General features: G+C 33.9%; 1 protein-coding gene and 1 long non-coding RNA gene across 4 annotated transcripts; both read left to right on the forward strand.

Moving 5' to 3' along the window:
* The first annotated feature begins 7,043 nt into the window (after positions 1 to 7,043).
* Positions 7,044 to 14,319, forward strand: LOC107946861 (uncharacterized). Of its 3 annotated transcripts, none has more exons than XR_001697019.2 (6): positions 7,044 to 7,254; positions 7,547 to 7,746; positions 7,825 to 7,882; positions 7,965 to 8,325; positions 8,494 to 12,359; positions 12,444 to 14,286. It is a non-coding gene; the product is annotated as an uncharacterized lncRNA (long non-coding RNA). The 3 variants fall into 3 exon arrangements; XR_005899533.1 differs by having other exon boundaries at positions 7,045 to 7,746; positions 8,494 to 8,551; positions 10,677 to 12,359; positions 12,444 to 14,319; XR_001697016.2 differs by having other exon boundaries at positions 7,044 to 7,746; positions 12,444 to 14,308.
* A 3,245-nt stretch (positions 14,320 to 17,564) lies between these two features.
* Positions 17,565 to 23,161, forward strand: LOC107946869 (glutamine-dependent NAD(+) synthetase). Its single transcript, XM_016881366.2, is given in 14 exon segments — positions 17,565 to 17,945; positions 18,301 to 18,606; positions 18,834 to 18,877; positions 18,880 to 19,056; positions 19,243 to 19,346; positions 19,696 to 19,830; positions 19,927 to 20,095; positions 20,279 to 20,414; positions 20,932 to 21,070; positions 21,345 to 21,521; positions 21,695 to 21,862; positions 21,987 to 22,082; positions 22,494 to 22,622; positions 22,702 to 23,161. Coding segments are annotated over 14 exon segments (2,190 nt in total). The 5' UTR covers positions 17,565 to 17,751; the 3' UTR covers positions 22,918 to 23,161.
* Positions 23,162 to 23,579: the final 418 nt, after the last annotated feature.

Raw genomic sequence — 23,579 nt, forward strand, 5'->3', positions numbered from 1 at the left:
CTGTCAATCTTACTAACTTCTTCTTGAAGGTCATCGGCTTAGGCTCCTTCACATATACTTTATGGAATTGCGCATTTTCAACACGGAGCAAAACAACGTACTCTTCTATAGTCGGAGTCATATCTTCTTGATTGAAGGTAAAACATTGGTAAGCCTGATCCCAAAATTTGACCATGGCTTGGATCAATCGTTCGTCTACGTTGACAGCAATCAAATTGGCTATGTCTCCATATCTCTCGGTGAAGATACCCCTAGTGTCCGAGTCCCACTGATTCCAAACCCGAACCAAATCTTCAAGGTTATTCTGGTGAACATTCACAGTTACGTGCTCGGGCAGATTGGCAATACATCCCTCCACTAGACTATCCCCTTTTTCTTTTTAAGTTTTTAGAGACCAGTCCCGAACCACGGCATTCTTCTCGGTTGTTTGTATAATTGACTCTTCCATTAGAAACCCGTTTTTTGGCAACCAATCTCTAGTCAACACCTTCCTAATATGATGTCTATAATGCACGATGCAAAATAAGAACACAGACAAATATCTTGGTTAGTACAACAAATATGAATCACGGAAAATCAAAATAGAAAGTGTAAATGTCAAAAAAATAAAAGGTAAGAGGCGTTTCTCCCATGTACTTATTTTGGTGACTATTAACGGACAGAGGTTCAGCATGGCTCTAATTAGCTGGCTCGTACGGTTCACTATATGCGGTTTCAGTTCTAGACAAGTACTCGAATTGTTCATACTGTCATCTACTAAGATTAGTACGAAGCCTCGGTTATAGCCCATCACAGGCTCACGGGTTCAATCCGAGGGATTATATTTACTTATGCCTATACGGAGGGACAAGTTAACTCAAGAAAGCATAAGTCATATGTAACCCGGAAGTATTCACTAGCCTGTGCGAAGGGACGAGTTAACTCACGAAGGCATAGTGTTTACTTCCACTTAAACGGACGGAGCCCGGGTAGAGAGCTCATGTTATGCAAAAATGCAAGTGCATGGTGTGTGGGGAGAAACTCACAAACCTTTACGTTTTATTTAAAAACTAAACCAAAACTAAAACTATAAAAATTTAAAGCTGAAAAAACAACTGGATAAAACAAGTTAGAAGAATATATACAACACGATGCAAATGCATGATTTTTCAAAAACACAATTTTGGGATCACGGCTAAATATTAATTTGAACAAGGAATTTTGGAAATTTTGACAACACGCGTTTAATTCGACTTGACTCTCAAAAATGGGTCCCCAGTGGAGTCGCCAGCTGTAGCGACATAAAATTTTAGGTTGGTCACTAAATGTGGCGATTTAGTGAAAACTTGAAAACTGAAGTTTGATTTTAAAATAAAGAGGGAGTCGCCACTGATCTTTTTCTAGGTGTGATCGGACACCTAATAAATCCTCTTTTTCTTTTGAAAGAAAATTTATTTTTGAACCAAAAACGAAGGTTGAATTTGGGTCTACGCAAAAATCCAGAGAAAAATAGGGTTCGGGAGTCGGTTACGCACGAGGAAGGTATTAGCACCCTCGCAACGCCCAAAATTGGTATCTTGCTAAACATGTGTTGTCTTAATTTCAAAAATACGAGTTCAATATAACATTTAGTCGTGATCCGATTAAAACACGAGAAATTTCAAGTTTTTCGGTTTCTTTTGAGAAGGATGTACCGTTTTTTTTACACGAGCCAACATGATTCACCCAACATAGCGATGAAATCACGGACTTAACGTTGAAATCGGTACATTACCTTATTTTTGAAATTAATTAAAACATGGTAAAAAATATTTCTGAAGTAAGAATTTAAAATAAATAAACGACGCAAACAATGATATCGTTAACGAAAAATATTAACATGGAATACTAGAATATTAGAATAACAATAACAATGATATTTAAAAAATAAAAATAAAAATAAAAACAAATCATGTACAAATAGTAAAATAAAAAAATGATATATTTGGTAATAATAATTTAAAATAATAATATGTACATAAAAATATATATATGTATATATATAAGTTAATAATGATAATAATAATAAAAGGATATAAAAAAACAAATATAACTTAATAATATTAAAAATAGAGTAATAGGTAATAATAATAAGAAGGGTAAATATATATAGTAAACACAATATTAAAATAATACTATAGATATGAAAAATATATATATAATGAAAACACACAATAATACTGATAATGATAATGATGGTAATAATAATACTAATGTATTAATAAGAATGATAATAATAAAATGAGGTTATAATAATAGTATTATAAAAAATAGACACGAAAGAAATAGTAATAATAATAATAATAATAATATGAATAATAATATATATATGCAAAATAATGATGGTAAAAATATATATGTATATAATAATAATAAATAGTAATAATGTTAATGATAATAATAATAATAGGAATAAAGATAGTAATAACAGTAATGGTAAAAAGAATAATAATCATGTAAATACTAATAATAACAATAATAATGAATAAATAAATAATAATAATAATGTATTTATAATGGTAGAAATAAAAAAAATTAATAAGAATAAATAATAATAAAGGAAATGAAGGTAAAATTAATAATAATACTAACGAGTATATGTAATAATAGTAAAAAAATAAAAAATAATAATTATAATAATAACAGTGACAATAATAATGTATTTAGATGGTATAGTAAATAATTATAGTAATAATAATAAGTAGAAGATATTAGTACGTTGATAACAATAATGTATGTTAGTAACAATGATAATATAAAAAATAATAATATGGTAAAAATTAGTAATAATATGTATTAAAAATAATAATAGTGAAAATAATACTAATGGTAATAATAATAATAATAATAATAATAATAGAAATAACAGTAATAATATTAATAATATAAAAAATAACAAGAACATTTAATAAAAAACGAAAATAAACTAAAAAAGGACTAAAATTGAACTAAAAACAGAGTTTTGGGGTAAATTTAAAAAGAAATAAAGGGAAAAGGACCAAAATGAACACGCGTGCAACCTGGGAGGACCAAAATAGAAATTATTCCTTCCCCCTAAAATGCAGTGCAGCACGGGGGACCAAATTGCAGATAAAAATAAATTACAGGGCTAAATTATAAAAATAAAAAAATCTAATTTCAAAGTGATAAAAAGCGGAGAGGTTAAAAGCGCAATTAGCCCCTCCTTTGAAAACACGCGGATCCTCTGGAGCGGGTCGGGTCCTTGCCCGGGTCGGCTCAAAATGACGTCGTTTTGGCCATGGGGGTTAAGGCTCAAAACGGCGTCGTTTTGGCCGGCTATAAAAGTAAAAATTTGACCCTTTTTTTTCCATTTTTGCTGCTGCTTCTGAAAAAAAAAAAGAGAAAGCTCTCCTCTTTCTCTGGCCTGGGCGATTTCAGGCCATGCTCCGGCCAGACTTCCGGTGACGTGCCACCGCCGTCCTCCGCCGCCGGCATACGGTGGCCGGAAATTCAAAAAAGGTAATTTGTTTCTTTTTTTAAAAAAAATATATTCCCCTTTTTATTTAAATATTTATATGAAAATATTTTTAAAAATAAAGAAAACAGATTCTAAAATATAAAAATGAAATATGTAAAAGAAATGTAATCACCTTAGATGCTCGATTCTTTTTTGGGTGTTGTTCGATTCACTGTTTTGTGTTTGAAAACATAGTGTATGTATTAAAACTTGTTGAAAAAAGAAAAAAAAACCCTTTTACAAAATTTGATTTGGGTTTTTATAACCCTTTTACATGTATATTTTTTATGATTTCTGTCTTTTCTTTCTAATCCCTTGCAGATGGTGCAACTTGGAGGAGCAGGTGGTGGCAGAGGGTAGGTGGCCGACGGTGGTGGCATGGCAGAGGTCAGAGACTAGGGGCGGCACTAGGTTTATTTTAGGGTTTTCTTTTTCATTTTTTTGTTTTATTTTCGGGTTGGGCTATTAGGGTTTTATTTTTGTTTTGGGTTAGGTATGTATTGGGCTTGCTGTTGGGTTTTGGGGTTTAATGTAAATAGGTTTTGGGGTGGTGGGCAAATTTTGGGCTTCTACACATACATTGGATAAACGAATCCCTGAACTCCCACAAATCAAATACAGTCCTCTGAATTGAGCGGCTCGAAGCCACACGCTCCCTTATAATGCCTCAAATAACCTGATGATTGGAGACTCAAGCTCAACACTCCCTTGTCTACTCTAAACAAATCAGTCCACTAAGAGCCATATGCTCACAATATCACAAATAATGGTGAGTACTCACAAATCCTATAATATGCCAACTATATCCAATGGATCCTATATGAAATGTTGTCAATATAATCATACATGCAAGGCATAAAATCTATTATTTAATTACTTAGTTTAGGATGTTAAAATGCAAGTAAAAGCATATTGCTAAGCAATTTTAAGATCAATAAAATTAAGTATAGCAAAATCATTTTCCCCATATTCATATACCAATTAGAACACATTTATCAAATGTTCAATAAATCAACAATTCATGCTCCAAATATCAATTTATTCTATACAATTTAATCATGTTAAAAGCATAATACGCAACTTACCAAACCAATTGCCATTTTGCTCTTTTATAAAATAAAACCTATTTTTGCAAATCCAACCATCCATATGTAATTAAGTCATTAATAACACCAATTAAACCCTTAATTTAACACATAATCAGGCCAATTTAACAAATTGCCCTTAATATCACTCACCTCTACACTTAGCTCTTTAAGCAAAAATGTGTTCAACCAAGCAAGTTTGAGCTTCAATTCTGATTTGCACACTCCTCCTCTTGATGTCGAAATATGGAATTCCTCAACTAAACTCCCTTTTCAGCACCTCAAACCACTTCTAATCTTCATTCCTAGTCCAATAACATGTATTTTAAGTGTTAATTTCATCATTTAGTCCATTTCATAATTTTCCAAAAAAATCATCCATATTCTTCATCAAATTCGAATTTCTCAAAATTGATCCATAAAACGTGTTTGATCTTTTGGTTTAAGATTAAAAACCCCTTATTAGACCTATTTTGAGCTTAAACATCCATTAATATTTGGATTCTAACTCAAAATTAAAGATCCACCATTATTGATCCTCAAGTTCAAGAAAGAAGAAATTAAACTTGAAAATCCATTATAATCACTTTAATTAACAAATAATTATTGAAATCAACTTAAAAACAAGTTTATAGATTAGGATTACCTTCAATTGAACTCAAAACATTGATTTGGAGGTTTGAATCAAAATGCTTGAAGAAATTCGGATAACTTTTTGCCCAACTTTGAAAATTATTTCGAGATATTTTAGAGAGAATTTTGGGAGAGAAAAGGTTTAAATCTATTCTTTGATATTTGGTTTATGAAAACAAGCAAGAGAGAGAGAGAGAGAGAGAGCTCTCTATTCGGGTGAAAAATGAGTGAAAAGTGGGGTAATTCAGACTTTTTAAAACTGAAAACCCCCACTTGATGTTCAAAATTTGAGGAATTTGCCTTCAAGCCACTCCCCATTTTTCCTTGTTATACAATTTGCTCATTTCTCTCCAAAATTCCAAAAATATGGTTTATTTTCTATAAAGCCTCTTACACAGTTCTCTTGTTTTTCAAATTAGTCTCATTTAATTAATATTTTAAATCACCCAATTAAACCCCCATTTTAAATTATTTTTAAATTCCAATTTAATCCAAAATATTTATTTTTACCAAAAATTATTTAAAACCTTAAAAATAATTTTTCTATAAATATTTTTATTTTCTGAAATATTATTTACCAATTTTTAGATGAAATTAAGCTAACTAATTAAGAATATAAATCACTAATTAACCCAATTAATTCCCAATTTTCACTTGAAACTCGATAAACTTACCTGAAGCTACTAGACCTATTTTCGGGGCCTTACATAGCAAGTAGTTGGTTAGACTTTTTACTTGCATGTTTGTAGCTAGAATTCACTTAATCGTTGGCTTTTTTGGGTTTGACCCTCGGCGTACTTGTGCATTCCATTATACAAATTATATTAAAATTAACTTGTCACACTTGCAGGTACCGCACATAATTATTTAAATTTGAGTATTGTTTTAGTGTTGATTCTTATTCAATCACGGTACTTTGACGCTGAAAGTTGACAATGCGGTCACTAAGCTCAAATAATTAAATATCCAACACCTATATAAAATCCAACTCAACTAAAAATATAAACCCAATTACTTATAAATAATTAAAAGACCCAAATAAACAAGTCAATCCAAATTAAAATTAGAACTCACAATTAAATTAGTTAATCTAAAAAAAAATAGACAATCCACCCAACCCAGCTCTCTCTTGATGCAATTGAATATTGATGGAGCTTTGCTCATCAGGATATTTCACAAGTAGTGCCATACATTATATATACTTTTTTGAAGATGGGGTTATGTAGAAATCTTGGTATAATCTCCATTCTCAGTATGGAGTTTGGGCTATATTTGATGGTTTACTGATAGCTTGGGAGTTAGGAATTCAAAAACTTTTGGTGGATAGTATCAACAAGGAAGTCATATACTTGTAATCAATAGGAGGAATATCGACGATGGCATTGTGCCTATAACAAGGAACATTGCAGATCTTACCAAAAGGGAGTGGGGCGTTAATTTCGTAAGGCCAACCAAACTATAAATTTCATGGCTAAATTAGGATATCAAGCTAGTTTGGGTCTAGTTCGTTTTCCCTTACCACCTTCTATGATTGAATTTCTACTGCAAGAAGATAGGTTAGGTCACAAGTGTATTAGAAGAAGTTGATTGTAATTTGGATGCTTAACATCTTCTTTTATTAAAAAAAAAAAGAAATGAAATCGTCAAATTTTTTTTACTAAAAGATTTGACTAGAGTTTTATTAATAAATAAACTATCAAACAGAACTGGGCTAAGTCCATAATAGAAGCCCTACTAAAATTCCAAGCCTGCACATATAGCAAAGCCGGCCTAATAAAAAATTGGTCCATGAATCTTAAAAATAAAATCAAAACAGGAAACCTAACAGTATCTTATCCAGTCAAATCGCCAACTGGGTCTTTAGTGTGTTGTCGTTTCACATCCTCTCCAGCATTATGACTGTAGCAGTTTCCAAAGGAAGCAATTTATTTCCTACTACCTTTTCAAACGGTCCTGCACCTTCATTTTCTTTCAATCTGGTTCTCTTGGTCTCCTCTCCTCCGATGCTTGACGATCAAAATCTGGAAGCCCTCCTACTAGGTAATGGCTAACTCCTCTCTTCAGCGCTTCTTTTGCTAGAGCATGAGCATAAAAATTTTCCATGTTGGGTATGAAATGGAACTTTATCTCTTGAAATTTTCCTTTCTTATGTTGAATATCTCTGATGATCGCACCGATGCTCGATTTGTCTATCTCTGTGTTTTGGTATTTTTTAATTACTGTCTTTGAATCTCCCACAATTTCCAGTTTGTTTAAACCCATTAATAACCCTAACTTGACTGCTTGTAACCTTGCATGCGCTTCTGCTACAAATGGATTTGCAATTTCGGAGTGGATGGTCGTTTTTGATGCGAGAATTCGTCCTTCCTTGTCTCGTACAAACAGTCCTAATGCCGATCTGAAGGCTTGTTGGTCAAAGGCCGCGTCAAAGTAAATTGTGACTCATGATCTTCTCCTTTCCTGTACAGCGCTTCCATTAGACTGAATGATAAGTCTCTTCTCTTTTATCCCGTTCAACTCAGAAATATAATTGTAAGTTTGTTTCGCAATGTCCCTCTCTGATACATTTATTTTATCATATATTAACCGATTTCTATTGAACCAAACTAGCCAAAGGCCGCAGCAAAAATAACGAATTTGTTCAGTCGTTCCTTTGCTAAAGACCTAGGTAAGCCATTCCCATATATTCTGGTGATTACAATTAAGTACCCATGAGAGCTTTAAATGATTCCAAACCTCTCTTGTCATAGGACACTGCTGAAAATATGATAACTATCTTCCTCGTTTTGTCGACATCGAGGGCAAAGGGCATTAGCTACTGCTTTCTTCTGCTTGAGGTTGACTAATGAAGGAATGAAATTCCAAGATATTCTCCATATTGTTAATGTAACCTTTGAAGGGATGTGTAGCTTCCACAATTTTCTGTAAAAGTTATTAGTTTCGGTCTGTAAATTAATATTGCTAGGATCTTCGCTAGTCTCTTGTAATAGTTTATAGGCACTCCTTACCGAGAATTCCCCTGACATCTCCCTCCTCCAAACTTGGAAGTCCTCGTGTGCTAGCTCTGCGAGTGGAATCTGCAAAATTTTCCTCGCAATTTTTGGTTGAAAGGTAGCCATTACAACATATGTATTCCAACTTCTATTGTTAGTTTCTATTATATTTGAATATAACTTGATATTTTCTTGATTTCCATGATGTTGCAAATGATTTGTTTCATTTTCTGATATCTACAAATCTCCCAATACTGAAATTTTATCACCTGTTCCAACCCTCTAGGATAAGCCTTTCTCCAAGAGACCTCGTGCTGCCCAAACGCTTCTCCAGGTAAGTGAAGGTAAATTCCCTAACCGAGCTTTATAAAATTCTGTATTGATAATATTTTGCTTTTAAAACACGCACTAATAATGAATCTGGAAAATTAACAAGACGCCAACCTTGTTTTGCTAACAGCGCAATGTTAAATTTTGCAAGATCACGAAAACTAAGTCCACCGTCTTCTTTTAGCGAACATAATTCTTTCCAAACGCACCAATGAATGCCTTTTTTATTTCAACCTCTTTGCCACTAGAATTTAGCTATAATTCCCTCTAGCTCAGTACACAAGGATTTAGGGAGTAAAAAACAAGCCATTGTGTAAGTCGGGATAGATTGTAGAATGGCTTTAATGGAGATTTATTTTCCTCCTTGTGAAAGATGTCTTATACTCCAATTATCGATACTTTGTTTAAATCTATCTTTCAAAGCTTGGAAAAACGATCTTTTCTTCCTCCCCAGCAAATTCGGAAGCCCTAAATGTCGTTCTGGATCTGTTGATCTTCGTACCCTTAGGATGCTTGAGGCTGATGTTTTAACCCCATCTTGTGTATTTGAACTGAAGAACACTGTTGACTTTTCATAATTAACACACTGTCCTGAACATATTTCATATTCTTTTAGAATCAACTTGAAAGATTGCGCCCCTTCTTACCTATATATTATAAAAATAATTTTTTTTACTTAAATGGTATGTTAAATAAATTATGTACCAAAATGGCACATTCAAACAAGTGGAGGGTGGCGCATTGGTGGCACCACTCTAAAATATTGACACATTTGACTAAAAAAATAATATTTTAATAGTGGTGCCTAATTGATAAGCAGCACTACTTTGTTTAGAATGATATAGAGAAGGTACTTTATACGAAAGGGGTATGGTGCCTATCTGATAGGCGGCAATGGTGACCCCTATCTGATAGGAGGCACCAGTACCATTTCCCCCCACCCCATCCAGCTCAATATAAGTATATGTTAAAAAAATAGCAGAACATAAGGAAGAAGAGAAGAAAGAAATGATATTTTTATTTTTATTGTTATTTCAAATAGAATAGATTATGATAAGAAAATGTTATTTTGTTAGTATTATATAGTTTGTTTAATGTTATTTTTATGTTTTGTTTTAAAGTTATTTTGTTTATTGTGATTTATTAGTAAGTTTTGTGTTTAGATTAATTATTTGTCTAAAGTTTATTATGATTTGTCGGGTTATGAATGTTATGTTTTTAAATTTTTTTAATATATTTGAAAGTTTTTATATTAGTAACTATTATAAAGTAATTGTTAATTAGTGATAACAATAGAAAAAATAGATAAATACTGAAAATATTTATGTCATAGATATTTTTAGAAATGGCAATAAATTTGATATTACCTGATGAGATAATAACTTCAGCACAAAAGGAGAAAGTTGATAAGATGATGAGAGAATTGCAAGATTACAGAATGAAACCAGAATAAGATATTGTTCAACACCTTATTACCGTAAATCAAAAGATGCAAGAAGTGTTATGGAATGGTCATGAACTGATTAGAAAGAAAAAAGTGCAATACTTAACTCTTAGAGGGACATTAATAGAACGGGAGCATCAAATCATTTTAGACCAACTTTAGAAGACATTGGTACCACGAACCTATTGGAACCTAGCTATATACTTCGTGAAGTTTATAATCTCTTATGGAGCAAGGAAAATAGCGAGACGAAGTGTAGGTTCACGAAAGTTGATTGGGAAGCAAAATGTGTTTGACATACCATGGATGGATAAATTAGTTGTTAGGAAATTACCAAAAGAATTTCTAAATTCAATACCTGTTATAAAGATTGAAGAGGAAGAAGATCTTGAAGAATTTCTAAATTGGATTATAAAAGATGAATTTGAAGAGAATTCAGAATTTAATATAGAGAATTTCCCAAAGGAAGATACAAGATTGGAGATGGAAGAAAATGTAGAACTGAATTTAAGTGGTTAAATGTAAAGATAAATGTTGTTCATATACAAAATGAGAATTGAAAAAGTCTGAGCTTATGAATGAAAAAATTACATATTGATATAACTTTAGTCTCTTTTTATTCATTAAATTTTTTATATAAGTATTTTTATATTGTTTGAAATTGTTTTGAGAATTTTTGTTTATTTTTTTAACAGATTGAGTATTGAAGATGGATAATCAGTTTTTCATATGCGTTTATTTCGATGGAATAATCTTGACAACAACCGTTGGATGTATATTTGAATGTCGCCAACAAATGAGATTTAATACAAATGTCTCGTTCGATGATATGAAGGAAAGGATTAGCGCAAAAATTGTTAGACATTGTGGGAGAAGGATCTCAAAACTTTTCTACAAGTTTTCAATTTCGACAGATCCCATCAAATTTATCGAAATGGAACTTGTAGACGATAAATATGTGGAGACAATAATGGCTATTTATTGTGGGAATCGAAGTGATCAAAATACACCGATTCAGTTATTTGCTGAGTTAGCTGGTGTGGAGTCAACTGAAGATCTCACTGCATTAGGTGAAGAACATGAAGCTTAAGATTCGTGTATGGTGGCTCCAATATCGTACGTTGATAGTGAATCGACTATACGCAGTATCATATCGATTTTAATGTTGCACCTGATATTGATGTGGTTGGTTATGATGGATACTATAGTAGTGATCCTTGTGATCACGTGATATGATATTGACGACGAAGACGTGAATGAAGATGAAAAGATTAACGCATCTTCAGTCGGGAACCAGATTCGATGTACTATGATACACAATAATCCTAGGCCACACATGTCGCTCATAGACCTCGACACGGCACACGTAGCCGAGTTCTTGAAGTACCCTAAAATATTATATGCTCACTGGCTGGCCGTAGATTCCGATCCTGAGGAGTTGTTCATAGGCTAGAGACTCAAAAATAAGGAAAATTGCGTATTTATCATTAAGCGGTATAACATGAATATATCAGTGGACTACAAAGTCACAGTGTTTAAATCGACATTATATATTAGGGAGTGTTGGGAGTTGGAGGAAGGCTGCAATTAGCAGGTACGAGCTGTATTTAATCAAAAGTCGCAGATGTGGAAGATACGAAAATTTGTTGGGCCTCACACATGTACATCAACACGTACAACAAAAGATCATCAAAAAATTAATTCAAAAACTATCTGTACGTGTATCATGCCAATTGTGAAGGACATGCTGACCACTAAAGTTTCGATACTGATTACCGAAATGCAAGCACGATTCCAATATCGAGTATCATACCGAAAAGCGTGAATAGCTAAACAGATGGTAATGAAGCAATTGTATGGGGATTTTGATACGTCGTACAATGAGCTACAGGGATGGATAGCCGCTATGCGTGAATACGTACCGGGGACTGTCATTGAGTTACAGATACGACCTTATTACGGCCCAGATGACCAACTACAACAGGGAAAAAGAATTTTCTATCGGATGTTTTGGACGTTTGATCCAAGTTACTGCAAGCCATTTGCGCAAGTAGATGTGACCTGGCTATATGAAAAATAGACACAAATTCTTCTTCTTGCGGTTGGTCAAGACGAGAACAAGAACGTGCTCTCAATAGCATTTGCCATCGTAGATAATGAGAACATGAAATCGTGGAAATTCTTCATTACCATCCTACAGAGGTATGTTATTAGCAACAATAATATTTGCTTCATCTCCAATAAAGGGAAAGGATTAATTGTCGCCATTAGGCATTCCGGTGTGCCATGGAGATCCATTTACGGCATCCGTCACATCGTGGTTAACTTCTATCGAGATTATAAGAATGCAGACTGGTGAAGACAAGTTGTGAGAATAGGTAAATGATAACCTTATCTTTTTAATATAAGTCTTAATGTTTTAGGACAATAATGTAACTTATCTTTTCTTAATACATATGCAGCACACGAGCTAGAGTCATACATTTTCTACCAAAGAATGACTCGACTTGAGAGTGACATAAAATTTCAAACAAACACCTCTTTTCGATAATGGTTGGGTACCATTAAGCCGTGGTAAGGGGCTCAAAGTTTTAACAAGGGTTTTTGATATGGTCATATGACCACAAACTTGGTAGAGGGGATCAACTCTGTGTTGTTGAAACACATCTTCCGATTTCATCTGTCTTCTCGGCTACATTCTACAAGTTAGCTACCTTGATACCAAGAATGGGTTAGCAACAAGTCAACAAAATGAAGGCGGGACACATGTTTGTCGAAAATGTCAAGGATGCAATGGTTGCAAACCGTCGGATAATAAGGTCGATGAATTTAGAAGTATATTCACGACGTCCTGAAATGTTTTGAGTTACGGAGACCATCGGTCGTCGACCTGGTATATCACCTAAGTCATATGGAGTTGATCTCTGAAATAAACGGTACGATTGCAAGAGGTTCCAAACACTTTACTATCCATGTGCGCATGTCGTAGCAACGTGTACTAAAGTTTCGCTCAATGTTGAACAATTTATTGATGATATGTACACCTTCGAGCGCATGTTTCGTGTCTGGGAGAATGAGTTTCTCGTCCTGCTTGACCTGTCTACGCGGAAGGTGCCTCCGACGACTTTCAAGCTTGTCCCAGACAAAGGGTTGCGTAAGAATCTGTAAGGTCATCCGCAATCATCCAGAATCCATAATGAAATGGACATTAAGGAGAAATTCGACAGTAAGCATTGTGGATTATGCAAATTAGCTGATCATAATCAAAGTAAATGCCCGCAGCGAAACTACCATATTGGATAACCGTCACGATCGGTAGGAATTGAGCTTATGTAATCCAATGTACCTAATTTATATTACAAAGTTTGTTCCAAGTTTTAATGTTTTAATGTATTTAATTTATATTACAAAGTTTGTTCCAAGTTTTAATGTTGCAATTAATCTAATTAAATAAATACAAATATTATCTTTTTCTTGATTTATATTTTTTTAGAATAAAAAAGTACAAACTTTATAATATTTAAATTGCAAGAAACCCCTAAAATTGATGGTTTGATGATGTGGTCCTAGGGGTATATTTCTGCGAGGGTTGGCGTTCACGTTGTGGGTGATTGCAGCGATCAACATCCTCTTCAGTCGTAGGTGGGGTGTACAAAACACGGAAGACAAATCATATGCCCCGAAAGGAGAGTTGTACTGCAATGGAAACGACCCAAGAGGAGTGGAGTAATGCGGTGGATACAAGCCGGGAGGAGTGCTGTACTACAGTGGTACTAAACTGAAGATATCAAACCCAGAATGGTATCCGTGTCCTGACAAGCCTGGGAAATAGTCATTGACCTGCAACTTCAGATGATAAGAACTTTCCCAGGAATGTGTATGCGACAGTTCGGGTTCAGGCTCTAGCTCAGGCTCAGGCTCGGGCTCGGGCTTGGACTCGGGCTCTAGCTCGGGCTCTGGCTCTAGCTCGTATGCCTCAAGCCGATACATGTGCGGGGGACTACAATCGACTGCCCACCAAGTACGTATAGTTTTTCCGTACTAGAGTACCATTTATGTACTCTAACAAAGGTTGCAAATTGAAAGAAATATCCATCTGAGGTCTTCGCGCCATCCAATTATCCCACACTACAATATATTTCTGGTACACAACCTCCCAATTATTTCCATGTTTTCCTCTCTTGTTAATCCCGTAAATCTTCCCCAACTGCATTGACGAAGTCGAAATATACTGGATGTAACCAAACTGTCGGAGTACTCGATCCTCGTTATACCACTCGACCGTCAGGAAATTGATAATTGATGCGTTAATGCACCACAGGTGAGAATGAATGTGGACAGACGAGGGTATAACAGCCGCAATTTCTGGTCTCCGATACATCATCCAGATAAATTGCACGATTAATAACATGGTTAAAATTTAACATTGTTTGAGTAAGATATAAAAAGTAATTACATGTTACGAATATTGGAATAGCTTACCCCTTCCCCGGCGTGTTGTTCAATCATTAAACAATATATTGGGACAGTATATAACCTCCCGATACCTAGATTGGTACTCTATCTACGAAAGCAAATTACATGTTAGAATAGTATCATTAGAAAAAAAATGTCAATTAATTGTTATAACAAGTTAAATTTTATCACCTGTTCACTAGTGGAAATATGTATGCTTGGTGCCTAACCGATGCTAAGAATGGCATCCGATAAAGAGCCCATGACTACAGCAATATGAGGCATCCGCCTATATCTACGGCATCAGGCTTTGTCGTTCGACAAAGCTCACGATACAACATAGCCAAAACTTCGGAACCCCAACTATACGTGCGAATATTCTGTAAATCAGTTAATAGGGGTAAATACATCAAATGAACCATGTTGTTGTTTACATCCAGCATCATTACACCCCCTATAATATGCATAATGTACGCTCGAGCTACGTACATCACCTCCTGCTCAGTGGCATTAATTGATAAATGTTCAAAATTGGCTTTCAGCCATAAAAATCTCAAACCCGTAAATTTGGACTCAACATCATTGGGCGAGACTCCTAGTAGGCTATAACAAATGGAAATCGGCTCAGCTATCGTACTTACGCCTGTTACGGCACTTCCGTAGATTGGGAGCCCAAGTTACAATGCAACATCCTCCAAAGTGACAATGCACTCCCCAAGTGGTAAATGAAAAGTGTAGGTCTCCGGGCTCCAACGCTCGACCAATGTGGATATTAAATCGTACCACAAAATAAAACGTTTGGATCAATACTACTGACCCGAATCTGGCTAACTCCAAGTATGGCATCAGTCATTCATCTGGGGGATATCCTAAACAATTCACCTGACCCTTTAATGCACTGTATGAGCCCTAACACTATTAAATTACAGAAAATAGTTATTATAACATAATTTAGTTCCGTAAATGACGTAGAACTTTATTTAAGGGAACCCGTGATTAACAAATAACAATATATTACCATATTATTAATTGTGTTTGATATGTGATCATCATTCTTAATCAATGAACCCATTGTGATATCTACAATTTCAAAACAAATTTCGGTAATTAATTTCTAAGTTTGATGCATTTTAAATATTTATCAAAATACTTAAATTTTATATATTGTTTTTAATTACAAAAAATACCAAATAGTTTTGTCCACATCATATTTTTTGCTATACTACATTAACAAAATAAATACATCTTATAAATTCCAACTCAAACTCTAACTCTATGGTCTCATTCACAAATTTCATCTCAATGGTTTAATCTTTTACCTACAGAAAAAACAAAAAAATTATATTAAAATAATAAAAATAATATGCCAATAAAAAATATATATATAACAAAAACATAACATAAACTACCTCAACATAATAAATACGAATATTTTTATTATTATTTTAAAATGATAATAAGTAAAATGTATTAGTTTAAAATATAATATATATAATAACATGCCAACTTAATTATTGTCAAAAAATATAATAAAAAAAATTTGCATAGAAGGATTCGAAAGAAATTTCATTTATAATATTTATAAAAAACATAAAATAAAATTTAAAAACATAAACTCTTATTCTCAATTATTAAATCTTAAAAAATTAGAACTTGTAAACTATTATTCCTAATTTATCTCATAAATTCCAACTCAATGGTCTCATCTTTTACCTACATAAAAAATAAAAATAAAATTATATTAAAATAATCAAAATAACATGCCAAATAAATTACATAAAAAATAAATCTAATCAACCTAAAACACACATAACAAATAAATTATATAAAAAATAAAACATTCTTTACACACAACATAAATAGGCTTTTTTACTTCAATAAACATTAAAAATAACTTATGAATGAATGAAAATATAAAATAAATACAAATATACCTTAATAGCTCTTTTTAACTAAATAATACCTTATAAAAATTAAATTAAAAATTAAATTCGAATTAAATCAACAATAAAAATAAAAATAATTAACATTTATTTATAACAAAAAAACTTACTAAATAAAAAAATTATCATTTACTATTCTTTTAAACATCAAATCTTTCCTAAACAACAATGTCTCTTTTCCTTTTCTATTTTTTTTCCTTCTCTTTCTCCTTTCCTCTCTCTATTTTGCTTCTCTTTTTTTCTTTCTTTTTCCCCTTCCCGCTCTCTCCTTCTTCTTCTTCTCTTCTTCAAAGATTTTCTTCTCTCTTCCAGCAAAAATTAGGACATTGGGGATCTTATAATGGTCCCCAAAAACACAACTTACGGGCATGCCATCCGACTCGTCCAATCACTGACAAGCTATAGGTGTGCCGCCTCTCTAGTAAGCATGACCAGTCAGTGCTGCCTCTCTAGTAGGCATGACCAGTGCTGCTTAGTTGTCGTGTCCCATCTGTAACAGCAGGTCAGGTTTTGTTCGTATACGGGTCATATTTGACCCGTATTTCTTTAGGTATCACCTATTTAGTTGTCATTATCAATTTTTTAATAATTTTTTCAGTCAAATGTGTCAATATTTTAGAGTGATGCCGCCTATACACTACCTTCCACTTGTTTGGACGTACCATTTTGGAACATAATTTATTTAACATACCATTTAAGTAATTTTTTTATTTTTATAATATATAGGTAAAAAACCCTTTTTGAAGATTAAAAATAATTAGAAATTCAAAACTAAAATTGAATTGTTGAAATACTAAATTTCAATTAATTTAAAATCTTGAATTTTAAGCATTTTGATTTTTAAATAAAAATATTTGAAAATATAAATCTAAATTTATGTTCCCAAATCCTGCAATAGGAAATTGGAAAGAAAAATAAGAATTTCTTCGGAAAAATAAATAAATTAAGAAAAATAAATAAATAAAATGCAGCAAAAAAAAAAAAAGGGGATCCCATTTGACACGCGTCAAACGACGTGTTTTCATAGACAGTAAGACACTTTGTAATTGTACGTGTCAAACTAAAAAAAGTCAAAACCAAAACAGCAGTTAAACCCGTCCAAGGATCCTGGAGCCTTGAACCCGTTAACCTGAATTCAAAGTCTCTGTCTTCCTTTCTTAAAAGTCCTGTATAAAACCGAATCTGATGCGCCAAATACAAGGCCGCTAATTCTCTGTCCCATATCGAAACACCCACCTCGTATTTCCCGTCCGCCTCCCTTTCTTCTTCTTCTTCTTCTTCTTCTTCTTCTTCTTCCTCTTTGCAAGTGATTTTGAGTGAACTGATTTTAATTTTTGGGTGTTTTAATTGTTTTTAAGAGATTCCCTCAAAGATGAGACTGCTGAAAGTCGCCACCTGTAATTTGAACCAATGGGCGATGGATTTTGATTGCAATTTGAAGCACATTAAGGATTCCATAACAAGGGCAAAAGAAGTTGGTGCTGTCATCAGGCTCGGACCCGAGCTTGAAATCACTGGCTATGGCTGTGAAGATCATTTCTTGGAACTCGATACAGTCAATCACGCGTAAGTTCCCTTTTTTTTTATTCCCCTCCCCCCCCCAAAAAAAAGAAGAAGAGAGATTCTTGGAGCTTTGCTTTGCTTTGTGAGGTTATTAAAACTTGGGTCATCAGTCGTTTGTTGGTTATTAGAATTGAATTGTAGTGATTACTGGTTTTTTCTTTATGGAATGCAGCGTATGTTTTTTGCTTCTTCTTTTTTTTTTCTAAATTTACAGTATAAACTGAAACATTTGGTTTTTTTATTTAGGAAAGTGCCCCCTTTTTTTTTTCTTTTTTTTTCTGGATAATGCTTGGTTGTTTGAATGACACAACTAATATTTTGCTTCTCTGAAATGACAGTTGGGATTATTTGTTTGCAGGTGGGAGTGTTTGAAAGAAATACTTCTTGGTGATTGGACGGACGGCATATTGTGCAGCATAGGAATGCCCATCATTAGAGGATCAGAGCGTTATAATTGTCAAGTTTTGTGTTTTAACCGGAAAATTGTCATGATAAGACCAAAGATGTGGCTTGCAAATGATGGCAATTACAGGGAGCTTCGCTGGTTTACCACATGGAAGCAAAAGGACCAGCTTGTAGAATTTCAGATCCCACCTGAAATTTCTGAGGCCTTATCACAGAACTTAGTGCCTTTTGGTTACGGATACATTCAGTTTTTGGACACGTAAGCTTAATACTACAGGTTCTTCTCTTATTAGTTTCCATTAAGTTTTATGCCTTAGCTCATAATGATGTCATAACCAATATCGATCATCATAAGATCATGTCTTCTCTATGTAATGATGCAAATGTAACTTAACATGCAAATAGGTTACATCGCTCGTCATATGAAAGTTTGTCATGGGTTCTTGATGAAACACTAATATTTGAACCTATTTGATCCCTTGTTAGAGCTGTTGCGGCAGAAATTTGTGAAGAGCTTTTTACTCCTAATCCTCCCATACCGAGCTTGCATTAAATGGGGTTGAAGTTTTCCTGAATGCCAGTGGGAGTCACCATCAATTGAGAAAGCTAGACCTTCGACTTCGTGCTTTTATAGGTGCTACTTATACTCGTGGAGGGGTTTACATGTACAGTAACCACCAGGGCTGTGATGGTGCACGGCTGTATTATGGTAAATAACATGCTTTATTTCCCACTTTATTTCATGGTAACTTTACTCTAGGTTCCAGCATAAATTTAACTAGCAATATGATTTAAGTAGTAATCTTGCTTTGGTGCTTCTGCACCATTAGAAAATGTGTTGTCTTTCGTGCAAAAATATTGTTTGGTTTATTGAGCACTAATTTATTTATTTCAGATGGGTGTTCCTGTGTTGTTGTGAACGGAGAGGTGGTTGCTCAAGGCTCACAGTTCTCCTTGAAGGATGTTGAGGTTGTGGTTGCTCAAGTAGATTTAGATGCGGTATGTTGTAACTTTGCACTCCAATATTTTTATGTTTGTTGGGTATTAGAAAAGTATTCTTACTTGAAGCTTGAATGCTATTAATGTATTACCTTTTGTTAAGGTTTTTTTGCATAAAAGAGAAGGGAAAATGATGATCTCCTATTTTGAGAATCTCTGCCACAAGAAGTCCAATAAATAAATAATATGAAGGCAATTATTGAAGACAAAATACTATTAATGCCTAATGGTCACAACAAGAAGATTCTATTTATACAAATTGGTGGCAAGTTAGGGTTTGCCGCATTTTCCAATACTTATGCATATGAAAAATTATACTGAAATTTTTGCATTTCTTTGTTAACTACAGGTTGCTAGTTTAAGAGGATCCATAAGTAGTTTTCAAGAACAAGCAAGTTGCAAAACCAAAGTCTCATCTGTAACTGTACCTTACAATATTTGCAAACCTTTTAACCTGAAAATGTTACTTTCTAGTCCACAGAAGGTTCGTTCTTGCTCAGAAGACATTGCTGTGAAAATAAAAAGCTTCTCTGTATTAGTGATTGTTTATTACCTAACTGCATTATGTTATGAATTGAAGATCATGTACCATTCTCCTGAGGAAGAAATAGCATTTGGTCCTGGCTGTTGGCTATGGGACTATTTAAGAAGAAGTGGAGCTTCTGGTTTTTTGCTTCCTCTTTCTGGTGGCGCAGACAGTTCCTGTGTAGCTGCTATAGTTGGATGCATGTGCCAACTTGTTGTCAAAGGTTAATTTATGATTTCATTGTATCCTGCTGCCAAGTAGCACTGCTTCGTTTCTGCTTTTTTATTGGAGTTTTGAACTTCAATTCGTCAAGAATCTTTTCCTGTCACTAAAACCCTTACTGACGAGTCTTCTGCATCATATTTTCTGTTAATAATTAATTTTGCGCATACATACTGTGTTTCAGAAATTGCAAATGGAGACGAACAAGTTAAAGCTGATGCAATGCGGATCGGGAATTACACTGATGGAAAGTTTCCAGCTGACAGCAAGGAATTTGCTAAACGTATATTCTATACGGTCTACATGGGTTCTGAAAACAGGTCAGGTCACAGCATACATCCATAGCTATTCTTTCTTCAAGCTGGTTGTGAGGCTTGACTTTCTTGAGCTGACTACTGAGAATACATATGGTACTAAGTATTAACACTACAGAGGGAGAACAGCATTACACTGTACAATAAAATTTCTTAATCCAGTATGAATCATTGCTATTAACTTCTATAGTTCTAGTAAGTCCCCTTTATGGTTGCCCTTGAAGAATTTTTTGCGCCGCCATCCCAATGTTCTTTCTTCAGATCGATTATTGATTTTACTAGAAATTAAGGAGAACCCTTCCATCTACATGTTTGCTGTCAAGAAAAGTGTCTTAAAAAGGTTTTTCAAATTCTTTAGAGAATTGGATATATATTAGTTAGTAGTAAATATCACCTAAAGACCATTCTTTTTGGTTCAGGTTGATCTTTCTGTTTGAGGAAAATATTTTCTGTTTCAGATTGATTGCAGCTTTACATTCTAGAAATCTTACATTATAATTTTAAGAACGTCCTTTTGTTGCAGTTCCGAAGCCACGAAAACACGGGCTAAGGTATTAGCAGATGAGATTGGTTCATGGCATCTTGATGTTTGCATAGATGGTGTTGTTTCATCTCTGCTATCCTTGTTTCAGACTGTTACTGGAAAAAGACCACGTTATAAGGTTAGCTTTGCAATGACTAGTTATTTTCTAATTTCCTCCGGAGGGTCAACTGTCCCAGCAGATACCATAGCCGTTCAATGGCATCTTAGGCAAAATGCTAATATATGCTGTCCACGAGTACCAAAATTAACGATAAGAGTATAAAGATTATTGCCATCATCAGCTCTTGGAAATGTCTTTTATTTCTCTTCTTGAAATATATTGTCAGCGAAAACTATTTAGTCAATCTTTTTATATAGATGTGTGACTGAAATGATCATTTTCTGTTTTGCAGGTTGATGGGGGGTCCAATGTTGAGAACTTGGGATTACAGAACATTCAAGCTCGAATTAGAATGGTGCTAGCTTTTATGTTAGCATCATTATTGCCCTGGGTTCACAACAAAAAAGGGTTTTACCTTGTTTTAGGTAGCTCCAATGTAGATGAAGCCTTACGGGGTTACCTTACTAAGGTCTATACTTTACCTTTTTCTTTTCTTTCTCCTCATATTTAGGTATATATAATTAATGTTTTATTCATATGATTCTATCCAATAGTTAGCTCAGCTAACAACTCTCTGCACTTGCAGGATATGCAACAACAAAAAGAAATCTGACTGGAATTAATGTTTAATAACTTTTACAGTATGACTGCAGTGCAGCAGATATAAACCCAATTGGTAGTATTAGCAAACAGGACCTTCGGACATTTTTGCGGTGGGCTGCCAATCATCTTGGTTACTCATCCTTGGCAGAAATCGAAGCTGCTCCACCCACCGCTGAACTGGAGCCCATTCGTTCTAACTACAGCCAGGTATTGTTCCCCTGGGCCTTAATAATTTTATTAAATTTCTTAAAAGTTTTTCTTTTCTGTTCGGTTTTTTTATCATAAAATTTAATTAAAATATGGGCAATTTAATTCTATCTGCATGAAACAGCTGGATGAAGTGGACATGGGAATGACATATGAGGAGCTATCAGTCTACGGGAGGCTGCGGAAAATTTTCCGGTGTGGTCCAGTATCAATGTTCAAGGTTTGATCATTGAACTCGTAACGCTTATTTACTAGACTCTATCTTCTAGATAGCATTCATTCAATGTTCTCTGGTCTGTAGATATCTAGATAGCCATGTATAATTCCTATGGGAGGGGACCTTTTCTCTTCAGATCTTATATTTGTGGACTCAACTTCCACTTGAATACTTTTATATCTCTAGAATATTATTTCAAATTATTGTGTTTACTTGAAAATGGCTAAATACCATAGACCATGTATTTTCCGTGAGCTTGAAATTTCTAATTCCAGCTTGTGGAGTAACTGCATGAAGAAAATCTAAAATCCGAGTGTTGGCATGGTTCGAAGAAACTACAAGTTGAAACATTCATAAATCAGTTGCTCTGTAGCAGATACTCAGTTTTTCGGGTACTGTCTTTATTTGTTGCAGAACCTTTGCTATAAATGGGGTGCAACGTTAACTCCATCAGAGGTGGCTGATAAAGTAAAACATTTCTTCAAATACTATTCCATCAACCGACACAAAATGACTGTATTGACACCTTCATATCATGCCGAGGTATGTAAACATTAAAAGGCGTCAATAATCTATGGTCCCGATTAAAATCCTGGTAATCTTGGTGCATTCCGTGTTGCAGAGTTATTCGCCGGAGGATAATAGGTTTGATCTGCGTCAGTTCCTTTACAATGCGAGATGGCCATATCAGTTTCGGAAGATGGATGAACTGGTGCAAGAGATGAATGGTGACAGAGTTGCTTTTAAGGAAACAGGTGAGGATGGTGGTACAGCAGCAGGTGGTGGTGGGATGGGAGTTGTAGCAGCTGCCTCAGGCAACCCCAAAGCTGGATTTTAATCAAAACTATTGGGGAGTTGAGTAGAAATAACGATTGCTTACAATTTTTATTTATGGTGTAGTAGCACAAATTTGTTTTTAGTTGTCCTGTTATTGGCGCAGTCAGCTCACCCCCAGCCCCAATCTGTCTATCTTTTTTTCAATTTAATTTAATAGATGTCGTGTACAATAATAATAATAAATTACTCGATAGAAAGTGGAAATTGAAGTGTTCAAAACACAAAATAAGAAAGTTGATTTTCTTCCTTTGTTTTTAAATTTATTATATATTATATTTTAGAGATATTCCAAAATTTTAATTATGGTTTCTTAAATATAATTAAATGTTAATCTCTTCACATCAATTTTTAAACAATAATAGTTCATTATTGTTAATTTTCTCTATTTTTAGTGTACATATATATTAAATTAAACTTTAATCGCAAATTATTGTTTTAATTTTTAAGATATTTACATAAAATTTCAATCTTCTATCTGCTTTTGATCATATGTATAACACCATAGTCATGTATTTTGCGAGTGAAACTTTGTAATTAATTGCAGTTCATATATTCTAGCGACGACCAACTTGGATATGTATAAGATTAGCCAATGACACAATCCAATTTCTATCCTTTTATGTGTTTTAGATGTATGAAACATTGTTACTTTTGTTTTACTTT

The sequence above is a fragment of the Gossypium hirsutum genome, chromosome A08 (assembly GCF_007990345.1).
Source record: "Gossypium hirsutum isolate 1008001.06 chromosome A08, Gossypium_hirsutum_v2.1, whole genome shotgun sequence".
Classification (NCBI taxonomy): domain Eukaryota; kingdom Viridiplantae; phylum Streptophyta; class Magnoliopsida; order Malvales; family Malvaceae; genus Gossypium; species Gossypium hirsutum.